Source organism: Mixophyes fleayi, chromosome 5 (assembly GCF_038048845.1).
Source record: "Mixophyes fleayi isolate aMixFle1 chromosome 5, aMixFle1.hap1, whole genome shotgun sequence".
Taxonomy (NCBI): domain Eukaryota; kingdom Metazoa; phylum Chordata; class Amphibia; order Anura; family Limnodynastidae; genus Mixophyes; species Mixophyes fleayi.
Genome location: NC_134406.1, coordinates 17234679 through 17250286, shown reverse-complemented (window position 1 = coordinate 17250286; position 15608 = coordinate 17234679). Strand labels below are relative to the sequence as shown.

Sequence of the window (15608 nt, the reverse complement as noted above, 5' to 3'; positions counted from 1 at the left end):
CACGCAGGGGTAGAATGCCAGGCTTTCATCTTCCCTGATCCAGAACAATCTCTAGTGGAGGGAGGCATGGCGTCTCATTACTCAACCCCTTCCTGGCCTAACTGGGTAGGGTTATAAGACATGATAGTCCAGACTTAATTGGTCTACCAAGAATAAAATATTCTTATGAAGCTCTGCAAAACCTTCTGACAGTAAAAGCCGCAAGCTTGCAGCTAGCCTGTCTCCTCCACACTGACTTGACGGTGCCCTCTACAAGCTGCCTGCACATTAATACCATTACAGAGGGATGTGATTTTAGAATACTGCAACAGATGCATCACGCTATAAAGAGGTTATGAACAGGTTTGTTGGATCTCATAAAACTGAACAGAGGAATGAGCTGAGGGGGTGTTGTCCGGGATACCAGCATAAAAATGTGACCTATTCTTTGTGCATTACATCTAGGGCTCGTTACCCAGTAGCATAATGAGAGATATTTGTAAAATGCTGGAAATGTTTCTGTATTATCAAAGCAGAGAATCTGTGACAATCTCCTAAATGTTACTGGTTAGAAACGTAGCCTGCTCACTAAGGGAGGACATGCATTACTCTGGTTAGAAACGTTGCCTGCTCACTAAGGGAGGACATGCATTTCTCTGGTTAGAAACGTTGCCTGCTCACTAAGGGAGGACATGCATTACTCTGGTTAGAAACGTTGCCTGCTCACTAAGGGAGGACATGCATTTCTCTGGTGGATTCACTACTGCGTATTATGAATAACTCAGATGTTCTAAATTACAAAGAGCGTATTAGTCATTGGAGTCATCATTACACATTCAAAAGTGTCATTAATTTAATTTTTTTTTTAATAAAAAGCTTACATACCTGTATAAAAATAGGCAAAAGACAGGCATTAACCAAACATATCATGGCATATTCAAAAACGAATTTGACATAGAATGAATCATCATCATTTATTTATATAGCGCCACTCATTCCGCAGCGCTGTACAGAGAACTCACTCACATCAGTCCCTACCCCAATGGAGCTTACAGTCTAAATTCCCTAACACACACACAGAGAGACTAAGGTCAATTTAATAGCAGCCAATTAACCTACCAGTATGTTTTTGGGGTGTGGGAGGAAACCAGAGCACCCAGAGGAAATCCACGAGAACATATAAACTCCACACAGATAAGGCCATGGTTGGGAATCAAACTTATGACCCCAGTGCTGTGAGGCAGAAGTGCTAACCACTGAGTCACCGTGCTGCCAGAATGCTGCAAAATGTCAAATTGCATCCAATTGGAAACAGACTGAATGGGCCTTCTCTGCTAGGATCAATAATATATGGTCAACCTATCGTATGTATACTACACAACACCTGCAACAGCTTCTCCAGCACTTGGTCCTTCTGGACCAATCGTTATAAGGCTGAGCCCTTGTTAGAAACCATTTGAATCTAACAAATAATTAAATTATTAACAGTTTGGCAGAGCAACCCCCCCTCAGTAAATTCCCCCTTCTTTCCTTAATATTCCTCCTTGCCCTACTCCCCACAGCAATTCAAACCTATGTAATCCCTCCCTTTTGTCACTCTTCCGTCAGTACAAACTGAACTTATCCTGAATATCTTAGAAATAATTTAAAACCCATTTAAGTAATAAGACTGGGTATTTATTTTAACCATTTGGATCCAATTGCGTCAGGTCCCTTATCACACTGATATTGTTGAAAACAATCTGTACCCATGACCCCCTACAGAATACACAAGAAGAGTCATGTATTCTGTTTTTGTGTTGCATAACTGTGAATTTCCCTTATGCAGGTGCATTGCTATCAATGGATTTGTAAATGACCTAGGGATATGTTGAGCCCGATGGTAAACAGGCACACAGGAGCTCACTTAGAAGTGGATGCATTTGCACTCCGAACACACATAGGACAAAAAGCATATTTTCGTTCATATGTTGAGTCACCCACATCTGAAGATTCGTCCAACCCAAAAACATGATCATTTGTACAGGCATAATCTGACATAACAAGAGTGTATACTTACACTCCACAACAGCGTAGAGATATGCCTTGACAGTGTTAGAAGTAAATGCTGACATTGCATTACCCTATTGGTACACAATATAATAATGTAATGTATATACACAAGAGAGATTGTCTTGACAGTTATTAATAAATGCTAATGTTGCATTTTCAATATAAAATGTAATTAAATACAATTATAAATGTACATTAAATACTATTATCTGTTGTTTCCACTTCAAATCAAATAGCAATCTTTTTTTCCTACAGTAGTCAAAATGGAAATGTCAATTAAGCAATGTGAATAGACGACCGAGGCTTGATATTATATAGCCACAATGCTAATGATTTAAGTGCTATATGGGTCAATACTCAAGCAACCAATCAGAAGCAGCTACTGCTGCTAATAGTCATCATCATCATTGCTCATAGTTCCTATTTGCTGATGCGTCCAAGTTTAATCAGTGGTCGATGTGGGCTTGTATACAGTGGTATGTGAAACCACCACTTCTCCTATTCACTGTAAAACTATCAAATTCCATTCACTTACATTTTCCATACCGTCCATTCCAATTTTTCTTACCGCCACTTTTAAATTTCCACTTAGACCACTGAGTGTAATTATATCACAATTATGTGAAATGCCCTTAGTGTACTCAGCCTACACAAGTTCACCCTGTTCAGCCTCCCCAGGCATCAGTTCTGTTTGGTTCATTCAATTAACTCCTCTTATACCACCACCGTAACACAGATGGGGTTAGATTTATCTGAAAAGAAAAAGTGGAGGTGTTGCCCATAGCAACCAATCAGATTCAAGCTATCAATTACCTAGTACAGTCTAGGAAATGATATGTAGAGTCTGATTGGTTGCAATGGGCAACACCTCCACTTCTCCTTTCTAGAAGGTTTAAAAAAAATCTATCCCCATAGATCCATATTCAGATTTGAGAACTCAAATGTGTGCATGTGGGCTGTCACCTTCTTGCTCAAAAACTGTGCACAGATTTCACATTCTCTGTAGAGATCTACAAATCCAAGTTTGCATGAAGGTCTGGAAATTCTGTTTGCTGTAATCAAACAAATTTTAGCGCACAAAGGAGCCCCTAACAAAAGAGATGGAGCCTCTGGAGTTTGCACACAGACTGCTGTGATTGCCTGTACCAGCACTGCGGGACTGATCAATTCTGCTCCATCTGCAAAGCTCCAACCAACAGTCCCCTGACCGCATCCGAACAGAGTGCCGGAAATATTGTGACTGCGCAGAAGATAGAAAAGACTCTGCTCTGTGCAATAGTCTTAGTAATCTTCCGCGCAGGTGCCTGCACCATATTTCCAAGGTGAAAAAATCTTGAACGCAAGCCGAGATATTTTTAAAAAGCAGCGGATGGAAAGGGTGAATTTGGTGCACGAAATCCAAAAATACTGTTGCACATTCAGGCAGAACATACGCACAATTCCATGTTCTGAATGAATCTGTTCAGCTATGTGTATTATCTGAGATCGAAAGCTAAAGGACCACTTTACTCTTCAGTTTAACCAGGGACTCATTATCTCTTTATCATCATTGCTTGATATAATTTGCAAGTGGTTTCTGAAAAAGGTTATGTGATGTCATTTCATTTTGTGAGGTTTGTCTCCAAAATCTCCAGACATAGAGTAGATTGCTTTGTACTGGCACATGTTTGCCACCCATTACATATATTTTTAATTTCAAATATGTTTAATATAGAGGTGGATGGATCAGCAACATGTTATTTTCTTCATTACCACTGGCACTAGCATTGCTTCTTTTCTTATATAAGGTATTTAGCCATGTGGGGGTGTCTGAGTACATTTGCCCCTTTTTTACCCGTGACAAAATAAACCCTTACACAAATCTTTTGGACACCAATAGATTGTTAGACTTTATAGTGCAAAGTATGTAGGATGTAAAATAAAAAAGAGTAAATTAAGGTACTGCTGCTACGTACCAAAACAAAACAGAAGTGAAGATTAGAATTAGAATCACAAATCACAATCACAATTAGTAGTATTCACAGACTATTTACCATAGAATAATCCAGGAGGAATGAGTGTTAGAGGGGCTGTAATCTCATTTTATAATGCCATAGACATGTGACATTTCTTGATTGTCTTTCTTATATCAAATGCACTGAGATTAACCTTTCTCTAGTGGGTGTAAATTAATTCGCAAATTAATTTGCAAACAACTAAAATTTTCAGAGTCTGTCAAACTATTGGCACTGAAAATGTGTGACAGCAGATAATGAATTTAGTAAGTCTTACAAAAGATGAGTGACCATGCTACTTACCGGATGGCTCTAGCATGCTTCATTAGCCGCAGCCAGAGAAAAATAATGGTGACGGCAAAGACTCTGACATGGGAGACATGTAGATTAGTATTGTCTTGTACAACCACGTCGGCAATATGAGTAAGGATCACAGCCAGGAGCAGAAAGTACACGATCCAGTCAAAGACATTCCTGTGGAAGATACAATTGGCAATTGTTTACAATGCAGGTGTAGGTACCAGTTGCAAGATTTACTTGTGCCCTTATTACAGGGACAAGAACTATTATCAAAATTGTACTTTATCTTCAATTGTTGCCTATATTCATTCAGCATATATTTACATTTTTCCAAAAAGTTAGCAGTGTTGGAATAAATATTCATGTAGCATGTACTTACAGTTATCTTCTATTTAGCTATTTCAGGCTCAAGTACTCTAGCTCCCCAGCTGTTGTGGCAGGTAAGGGGATTGAGCAAGCCGGGACTTGACTTTTAGATATCACATACGAGGGGGCTTAAAATCAGGCATTCAAGCAGTGACCATCATTTTCTTCACGTAAATCCCAATGTTGACTGCATCAATCATGGGGGTTAATGCTCGCTACAATATAATGGTAATTTATCATAATAACAATAAGTTCTATGGGAGCCCTCACTCAGTTCATAGTGGACTATGCTGCAGGGGAGCTCTTTAAACATGCTTTAAATCTTCTGTGAGGGCAAAGTACCAGGTTTGTGTGTACAAACCCTTAGGGGCCGATTTACGAAAGGGCGGTAGGGCTTTTCCTCGCTTCGTCCTCTACATGTACCATCTATAACACTGCCATTACCTGTGCCTTTTATTTTTTAAATAAATCATTTTTTAATATTTAAAGACTTTAAAATATGTATTTAAATTGTCTAAATATTTTTTATCATTTTTTTTAAAAAATATTTATTTAGAAGAACTGAAAGTCCAAATCTGCGCCTTCAGTTTCTGTATATATGCTAGCCGGCTAAGGCATTTGCATATCAGCTGGGTAAGGGGCTGTATGTTTACAATGCAACAGCTGCCATATTTACTTGTACTGCTAATGAAAGGGACAGGAACTATCTATAATATAAAAGCCTAGTGGCGTGTGTTAGACTGTGTGTGTGTGTGTGTGTGTGTGTGTGTGTGTGTGTAAAAAAAACAAACAAGCTGCAGCGCCACCTGCTGGGTGGAGTTATACACTGACCTACTAAATTCTTAATGTGTGTGGGGGAAAAAACTCAGAAAGGGCTGAAATTTGGTATACTAAGATGTTTTTCATTTGTTAATTTAATTTGTTAATTGTTAAAAGTGTTTATAAAGATTTAAAAAAAATATATATATATTTCTTGAAGGAGAAGTGACAGTTGGGAGTGGTTGGTGGTTGCCGGGGGTGACAGTTGGGAGTGGTTGGTGGTTGCCGGGGGTGACAGTGGGGAGTGGTTGGTGGTTGCTGGGGATGACAGTTGGGAGTGGTTGGTGGTTGTTGGGGGTGACAGAGCGAGAGGAGTGTGATACTCAGGACCGCTGAGAGAGATCCCTGTGTCTGGATAGACATCTGGATAGATGTGGCGATAAAGATGAAGGATGAGGTGATGGAGAAAAATGATGAGGTGGTGACATGTGGACAAAACCACGTTAAAAAAGGGTGCTTGCGTCGGGAAGTAACGCTCTTCCCCTGAGGAGGCCTGGGCTAGGCCCAAATGCATGACAAGAACCTTTTTAACACCTTAAGTAGCTTGATTTGACTAGAATGCATGAGTATCATGCACGGGTTAACTTGTATATTTACATTTAACAAAAAAATCTTCCTTGCTTCCATACTCATGGAAGTACAAATTTGGGGTTCTTTTTGGGATAAATAAGGACGATAAGCAATTTTTTTTAATCACCTCCTTGATAAATAGGTCCCTTAGTTCCTCAACAGTTGGAAAATAACAGGTAGACTACCCTCTGTATTAGAGTGCTGTTCTAGACTCTTACAGGGACGCAGTCAATTTGTGCACACAAATGTGTACCTCCCGACTGTCTCGATTTTAGTGGGACAGTCACAAATCATCAAACTCAAAGGGGACAGAGTTTCTGCAGAAATGGGTGTACTTTTCGTGTTGTGCAATGTGCTGAAACGATTCGAAGTAGTCACCTGTGAACTGGGTTCAGACACTGCTAGCTTGAGCAAAGTGATTCCCTTAATTAGATTTTGAAAAGCACCTTGAAAAATTGAAGGAGGAGATGAAACAAAGAAATTTGTTGGACTGAATGAAGTACTTTAATCGTTTCGCCAGGATCCAAGAGTTAACTTCCGGAAATTGTATCACTACATTTTGGCAACTTTGCTTGATCCTAAGAGCTATGTCTTCTCTTTATTTCCCACTGTCCCAGATCACAAGAGATGCAATGAGCTCCTAGTGAGCAAATTAACAGCTAAATGGTATCTGACACGACAGCGTCCCCTCCTTCAGTTTCTCAGGCTACTGCTGCTAGGAAAAAACTAAGGTTTTCTAAGAGACCCAAGAATGATGCAGATGATTCAGCAGAACATTTTGACATTTGGTCTGGTCTAAAAGAATTGCCCAAAAATCCTGACAGCTCTGTCATAAAATGAACTACAAATTCCACGGGCAAGGCCATTACCAGCAATTGCATCAAACTACAGAGACTTCTGTAATGGTGGATTCCAGTGGGGATGAATTAGTATTGTGTGAGGATGATGTACACACTAATGAGGGTGAGGATGATGACAGTGTAGATTGCAGGTGCTGGGTTCTAGCTGATAGAAGGGAGCTAGTTGATGCTGGTATGCTTATTAATATTTTGGGTAGAATGGCATGTTGGCAATTTTATGTATTTCTACAGTAAACTTTCACCTTTATTAGAGAGGTGTTTTTTTCTTTAAAAAGGTACAAGCTTTATTTTTTACATTTTTGTTTCCCTGACTTAAAACTCCTATGCACATAGGCTTTAGCACATGACGTAGAGAGATTAGTATCATCATGACTGAGACTGGAGAGTGACAAGAACAATGTGACTGAAGACTGGAGAGTGGCAATGACACTGCTACCTCTGTTTGTGTGTGACCAATGGCATTGAGACTGGAGAGTGAAAAGAACAATGTGACTGGAGACTGGAGAGTGACAAGGACACTGCCACCCCTCCTGTTTCTGTATGAGCTATGGCTTAGTATAATATTACTGAAGATTTTTAAGAACACTGACAGCCCTATTATTACAATTACTGTTTCAGCCCTAAACACTGCCACCTCTCCTATTTCTGTGGAAGCTATGACACAGTAGAATGTGACTGGAGACTTTTAAAAACACTGTCATCCCTAATATTTGAATTTCTGTTTCAGCACTAAACACTGACACCTTTTCTGGCACAGTAGAATGAGACTGGAGACTTTTAAGAAAATTGCCACCCCTCCTCTTTCTGTTTTAGATATGACACTGCCCAACTGCACTAGAGATTGCCAAGAACCCTGCTACCCCTTCTGTCTCCCTCTGTGAAATGGTGCAAGATCTCTGTGGAGGGTCGTACTTATAGAATCCAAAACTCGCGAGATCCGATGACGCAACAATGACGTTTTGCCTCGCTTTCAGTTTCGAGGGCATGGGGAAAGTACAGAGCCTGCTCGATACTGGGATTTCCAATGTTTGGGTGAGCTCGGTTTTCCAGAAACCGAGCCCGAGCATCTCTAATTATTAGTGGAACTGAAAGTCTTATTCTGGCCGGGTTACATATGTGCATGTCTACCGACACCGACGGTGAACCTTACCAAGCTCAACTGACCCCATGATATTTTATTGATAAGTTGCAGTGATAAGTGAAAATAAATCAGCCTTATCACTGCTGGTTCCCAAGAGATGTTAAACACCAATGTGACAATCTACAAGTGTAAATCTGTATGCACTATATAACAAACTAGATCTATACACTGACATATCACCTTGACCATTGCTAGCTGCTGATGAGAGCTGCTCTTACGCAGTTAAATGAAAGGTTATTCTACGGCTAAAGTTCCAATACACAAGGTGCATTCACTGCTATGAAAGTGCCTAAAAATAGTAAATAAACACAGCTTAGTAAAACACACCATTGTAAATGAAATCCCAGCAGTGAAAAATCCACAGCTGCATTGTAGGTTAGGACAGTGATTACAACTGGTGTACTGAGCAATAAAACACAAGTGTTCTAACTACTTTATCCTTTTATGTTTTACCTCCAACAATGAACAGGTTAACCCAACATCTGGACAGCTGTGTGCAGTTAGTCACTGTGACACAAATACACATTATACATCCTACAGAGGAAGTAAATTCAAAACAGACAACGGAAACATTACTTTCTATGGAAGAGCACAAGCACATCGTATAACCCACTGGGCAAAGTGAAAGAAAGAGTGTCTCATCAAAAGCTAATTAGACTGTTACCTTGGGGAAATGTATCATTGAATGAAAAGAGTTTAATGGGTCCAGCGGCTTTCTTCTCCCTCTATTTTTAAATGCTTTATCACTGAGAACTGGGTTGCATGTTGACCTAATACTGTGTGGAAGTTGGGTTGGCTTGTTATATACATTTATCATACTGAGTAATTCAGAATTGTTTACATTACCGCAGAGGTTGTAAGGGAGGTAGAAGGGCAATTTGCTCCCCTGGGTCACTCTTGTTTTCGCAGATGAGGGCAAGTATCCCAAAAGTACAGATCTTCCTTCACAACTTCTACGTGTGCATGTAGCAATGTGAAATCTCTATGTGTAGCACCTATATTGTACTATATCAGCATTTATACAGAGGCTAATTGCTGTATAGGGTGGGCATGGGGTTTCAGCAGAATAAAGATGAAATAAATAGGAGCACTGGCCTAACAATTTTTGATAAAATCTATCCTGGAGATGAAGGAAATAGATACTAGTTATTCTATAATGAGAGCCAAGTATATCGCACCAGTCCAGTGTCTTGGTTTCAGTAGCCGCAGCTAGTTTTCTTTACCAGCTGCGGCTACAAAAGCATAAACAAAAATACTTGCCTGTACAGCTTCTAACTAATACAACAGGAACACCCTCTCTGAAGTGAAGGACCTAATGCTCCACACCCACAAAACAACAGCACTTACTGGTAACAATGGCAGTGTCTCTCAGCAGGCATCCGACCTGCTCTGCAGGTGATGAGGATTGAGGGAAATGCCTAGCAGCTTATTACCAGCATCACACTGGAGTAACTCCTGATTACCAGCAGAGTGTCTGGTAGGTTGGAACCCTGGAATGGGACTGATAAATGGAGCCCGTCCTACTCTCTCCATTCATAACCCCAGGGACCCATATACCGGCTTTTCCTACAGCCAAAATCAATCTTCAATCAATCAATCAGACTACTCTTTGCAGTATTTTAGCAGTGAAAAGGAGACGTTTAAATTATACAAGGGATTGCTCCTATAGTGGATGTAAGTTGGAGTTTGACATTTTTACTTTTCCCAGCATTCATGTTTTCTGGAAGAACCACAAATATAGGTACCTTTTTGTGGTGGTGGCTGCAGAAACGAGGAACTGGCTGTGCACCTTGAAATGTATATTTCTAGAAATAGGCACTAGCCTATTTCACAGGTCTGCAGTTTTTGTCCCTTGGACATAACATGACTGCCATTAAACTTTAATACAAATTAATCAAATATGAAGAAAACATCTTGAAACATTCTTATATTGAAATGTTCACATACTGCAACAATAGCCATGTAATATACAAAACGTCGCCTTGCTCAATGATTAGCCATATACCTTCAGCAGTCTCACAGACAAGTCAAGTCATTAACATTTTTGTTATATAAGCAACATGTATTTTAGGTTAACGTAAATGAGAGCTCGTAGTAATCTTCCCTGTTAGTGTTTCAGTGGCTGCACGCCTGCTCGGGTTACAAGAGGGAGCAGTATTTTGTTGCGTGACACTTTTCAATGTTTGGCTTGTAACCCACATCATAAACCTTTCAGCTCTCGGGATGAGTAAAATAGCAGCAACCGGGCAGAACAGATATCTCTGATTATGGAATCCTCTATCTTCAACATGGGCCAGTCTGGACTGGCAGAACAGAGAGTAAAACAGCACAATAAGTGTATATATTGCAGGTTTCAGAATACGCTGACAATAAAGTTGTTTCCAAGTTTCCAAGAAAAGACCCAGGTGCTGCTTACTGTACATGCTCCAATAGAACTAGATAGATTAGAGTTTGACTCCAGTACTTTCACGCTTGATTGTCTGTTATTTGTATTTGAAGATTCCGAAACGAAACAGAAAAGGATAAATATTAAACTTGCACCTAGAGTCCTGCATGTGTCTGATGCATCAGTCTGACAACCAACTAGAATTCACTAACTATTATCCAAAACCCATATTTTTACCCTCTTGGACTTGCCATAGGGGGCTACCTAAGGCTGGGTCACTGGGCTATCTGCATTTATTCTCTTTAACATGTTCATAATAGGCTGCTGAACCGAGTCTTGTCCCCGGGCTAAAATTTGCCCACCAGTCCCTAAGTGCAGTATCTTTGGGTAGTCTAGTACAGATCATTTATGGATATTACTGTATACAGTATCCTAATAGACTTAGGGTGATAAACTAGCAGAGCATTCTAATAACATGGAATGCCGAAAGAGCTGCCAATCTATGAGGGATAGCTGCCAGGTTACTTGAGAAAACTGCCAGGCTTACAGAGGGTAATGTCAATTCCAGAAGGGAGTCTAATATTGCTAGGGAATAAGCTGCCATGGATCCAGTACAATCTGCTAAAGGTCCAAGGAGAGTCTAGGTCCAGACCAGAGGTCGCCCAGGGCCAGTCTAGAGGTCCAGCAGGAATCCAGGTCAAGGTGTCCAGAATTGTTGTTTGCAGAGAGTTCCATTTCCATTGTTCCAGGTACCGCTGCTGTTACTAATACTATTACTACATTGCTGTCCTTAGAGCAGAGTCACTGGAAAAAGCATCCGGGTATTGGATCCGTGTTTTCAGACCTGATAAGTTTCCATGGCAAGTGTGAGATACCTGCTATATACTGCACAGCACCATGCACAGGGCTAACTACAAGTACTGTGGCCCTATAGAGCCAGAGATTTAGCCTTGAACTGCCCCACACTGCTGGTTCAAGAAACAGTCCCCTTAACATTATCTCCTTAACTGTGCTGGGACTACTACTCCCATTATACATGTCTTCTTCTAACTGAGAGTTACATTCTCCATTCTCTTCAATGTGAGAGACAGTGTAATTATCTTCTTCCTCATACTTGTTGCAAAGACATCCAACAAATTATGCTACCTCATCTTTTACAGCTCAGAGATATTACCCCAACTGTTGATAAATTTTCTAAATCAGTGTGTGCATCTGCATGTTTAAGAGAATCTCCTTCTTTGGGGCATATTCAATTCGCCACGTTACTCGCAAAAGTAACGTGGCGTTAAAAGTATTACCGTTATTACGGTAATTCTAACCCAGATTTCAGCTCGCAGCTCTCTGAGCAGTGAGCTGAAAGCCGGCTTTAAAGGTACTGCAATAACGGTAATTATGCGCACTATTACCGTAATAACGGTAATAGTGTGCAAGCTGCGTTACTTTTGACAGTAACACGGCTAATTGAATATGCCCCTTTGAGACCAGCCAATCCTATCGCTTTAACATAAGGACATGGTCCGAATATACAGCCACATTCTGCAAGGCTGAATAATTGCTCCAACATTAATAGAGACAATTAACAAGTGTAGCCAACCTATTCATTAATGTCACAAATGCTTCTCTTAAGGTCATTATCATATGTTGTTAGCATTGAAAGTCTTTATCCAATATCATTATTGAATGCCATTGTTTGGTCAACCTTTTCCAGCACAGATATGGTATTAATGTCATTATATGTCTTCTCATGTTATGGTTACATTGATGTCAACCGCTATAAACCTATCAGGGATTAAACTTGTTATATGCTTCCCACAGATTATCGGGTGTTTCACACCTCTCTTTAATAAACATACCTAGTGGCTTATCCCGGTGTGAATATGAGAAGGTTATCACAAGTCATTTGTAGAGAGTTGGGCAGGGGTTTCCAAAGTCAACCCTTGGTAGACCTGGCCAAGATCTGCAACCCTAAAGCAATAACATGACTCAGGTGGTGGCAATGCTTTTGAGAAATTAAGAAAGAGATGAGATTATCCCCCTAAAGGTGCTCTAACGAAGCTAGCAGTGCATGGGCTACACTCACTACCCCAAAGAAAATGACCCCTGTTGCTGGGGTAAGAAGTTGGTAGCGGTGCGCAGTTGACACTTACAGTGAGTGAGTGGCACAATTGGGTAAGTGGCACCAGTAAGAGTGGTGAGTAACGACAGTAAATCCAATGTGGAAAAGGAGGAACAGAAGCCGACGTCGTCCGCATTCAATAAGTCAATGCTTTCACACCGCCCATTTTCTCCCATTAAAAGGAGCGCCAAAGTCTGCCCTGTACAGTTGCCGCCATCTTGATATGTTATGCAATGCACTTCAAGCATAAAACGGACACGACAAAATAGCATTTGTACTGCATTTTGCAGCGTCATAAGTCACCCTCATTTTATCGAATATAGTTGTGCAGTGTTACAAAATGCAGCCTCAGAATGTCTATAGAGTTTCTTGTCCACAGGACGGATTAAACACCTCTCCCTGCTTACCTATGTGGATTCCTAACATTGTTACAATGTTGACGTTCATACACTTAAGGTACGCTCTCAAAGAGAGAGAATTTGATAATTTTGTTCTTACAGCCAGCAGAAATCTGATTGACTACATGTGACAGCACAACCTAAAACCATGTACTGGCAATCAATAGTCTCAGAAATAAACCCAAGTACTGTGAATCGTGAATTGAATAAAATAAATAAATAAATACATAAGCCAGATCACTAGGTCAGCGTGATGGAATGAGAAGAGACAGGCTAAAGCTAGAATAATCAGAGGACTAATAGGGAAATTGATAAACTGTGTCAGCGTGATTCAGACCACCGCACAAAGTCAAACGAGGAGACAGTGAAATGAAATAAGGCTCTGGGAGAACAACGTCCCAGCGGCATTACGTAGCTGGAGCATGCTGACAGCCCATACGGATTAAGCCATACAAAGCATACTACTTTAGTGATGATATTATACTATGTGCTAGGCAAGACGGGCATTACCATACATTACTTTGTATGTAAATCAATGTATTTTCTCTTCCAAGATATTATTTATTAAACCAAGTACAGCTGTGCCCATCAGCGCCTGCTGCGCTCTGTTGGTTTGGGTACATGTGTGACAAATATATTGGCCTATAAGAGCTGTTTTGCTCAGTGACTGATCATTACTGACTGCGGACAGGTAACTATTTTATTTTGCTTATACCCTGTGTGGGAAAACTAACATTATGGGGTAAATGTACCAAGCTGCGAGTTTCCGGCAGGTTTGAAAAGTGGAGATGTTGCCTATAGCAACCAATCAGATTCTAGCTATCATCTTGTAGAATGTGTTAAATGAATGATAACTAGAACCTGACTGGTTGCAATAAACAACATCTCCACTTTTCAAACCCGTCGGAAACTCGCAGCTTGATACATTTACCTCTATATATTATTCATACTTGCCTACTCTACAGGAATGTCTGGGAGAGCATCCTACACATTTCCTAGTGAAGTGGGTGGAATGGGGGCATCATTTTGACCCCACCACAGCCCAACCGCATTTTGGCCCCACCCCCTGCAGCAAAATGACTCAATCATGAAACAGAGGAGAGAAAACAAAGTCGGTAAATATGAACTTATTATCACCCTTTAAGAAAACTAGATGCGAGCTAGGGAACCTATACTCGTACATGCCACCTCCCCCCCGGGAGCTGCCGGGGGGAGGTGGGCGTGTGGGGGGAGGGTCTCAGAAAAATCGCGGCATTTTGGCCCTGCGGCATTTTGGATCTAATTCTGCCCACTTCACTAGGAAGTGGGCAGATGCGGGAGGCTGCCATACTCTCCCGGGAGTCCGGGAGACCCACCTGGAATCCGGGAGAGTTGGCAAGTAGGCCTATACTACTGGACTTTTCCTGTTGCCTGTGTGTCTGCTGTCATGTGACCCCTCTACTCCAGGAAATGGCCATTGGACTTATTCCCTTATCGGTTGCACAGATATACTAGTATAATTCACAATCCCTGAGGAAGTGCACTGCCTTTTGCACACGAGCGAAACGCCTTGGATGATAACACTACCATCTACTGATTCAGCATTGTCAAATACTCAACACCTCTATTCTAGCATGCTAGATCGCCACCTCCAGCCTACTGAGTACGCAACCGCTGTCCGCGAGGGATACTAAGAGCGCGCATACGCTACCTCCGCCACACACAGGCTGTGTGTCTGCGTCCTGCACCACTATATAAACCAGAGGCAGGAGACGCCGCCACACTATAGGAGGGACCCCCGACCAGCGGATATCTACTATCAAGCGTTACCAAGTAAGTCACTTCGGATTTTCCATAGACTATTTGGGATAATCTCTTTATATTGGACAATTCCTTCACCATCGCCACAATGTACATGGCCTCTAGGTCCACTTAGTGCACCTATTCGAGTGTCAGTACTCTTTTGGGACATCTGACTCATTTTGATTTGCTACTAATCAACAAAGTTGAAAGGGCATTTGTCTACATTGCCATATCGGACATTCCACAATACGGGTTACAATACCCAGTGGACAATTGATGTGTATGGAGTGATATGGTTCAATTTCATCATTTGTTTTTATTTGCTTTTTGTTGTTTCACATACCGTTTACCAAGTGCAAATGTCAGTTTATTCTGTTTCCGGCCGGAAAACTTACTGTGTACATTATGTTGCAATAAATAACATTAACCACCCACCTTGCTATACATGCTATACCTTCTAGCGCCTAGAACCTGATATACCACGTTATCAGCTCTTTCTGGGAGGGTAGAGATTCCCTCCTGTACACTTGCAGGTTCTACTTTGGCTGCTTTACATAAATATAGATAGCGCAACCCACCCTTTTGTTTATTTCTAATTCACAATCAGAACTAATAATATTCAGACACAGAAAGAACCTTTTCTTTTGTTTAGCGCTGTGTAATAATATGACCTTTAACAGAGACCAATAGCTTGTACTTGGTTACAAGTGGAAAGACAAGGCCAAGTATCTCAAGTGGTGCTATGGTTCAAAACAGGAATATTTGTGAATGTAATAACATGCCTTTTAAATATGGGGGAGATTAAATTAGGTCATACTTCCCTACTCTCCTGGAATTTCCAGGAG

The 15608-nt window shown here is 40.9% G+C and overlaps 1 protein-coding gene across 6 annotated transcripts in view; it reads right to left on the bottom strand.

The window, feature by feature from the left end:
• LOC142158094 (uncharacterized) overlaps positions 1-15608 on the bottom strand; it is a 129637-nt gene that overhangs the window by 34533 nt on the left and 79496 nt on the right. For all 6 annotated transcript variants that reach the window (XM_075211726.1, XM_075211723.1, XM_075211724.1 and 3 more), the window contains one exon: positions 4329-4499. In XM_075211726.1, coding sequence (XP_075067827.1) covers positions 4329-4499 — 171 coding nt within the window. The remainder of the gene's footprint in view (positions 1-4328; positions 4500-15608) is intronic.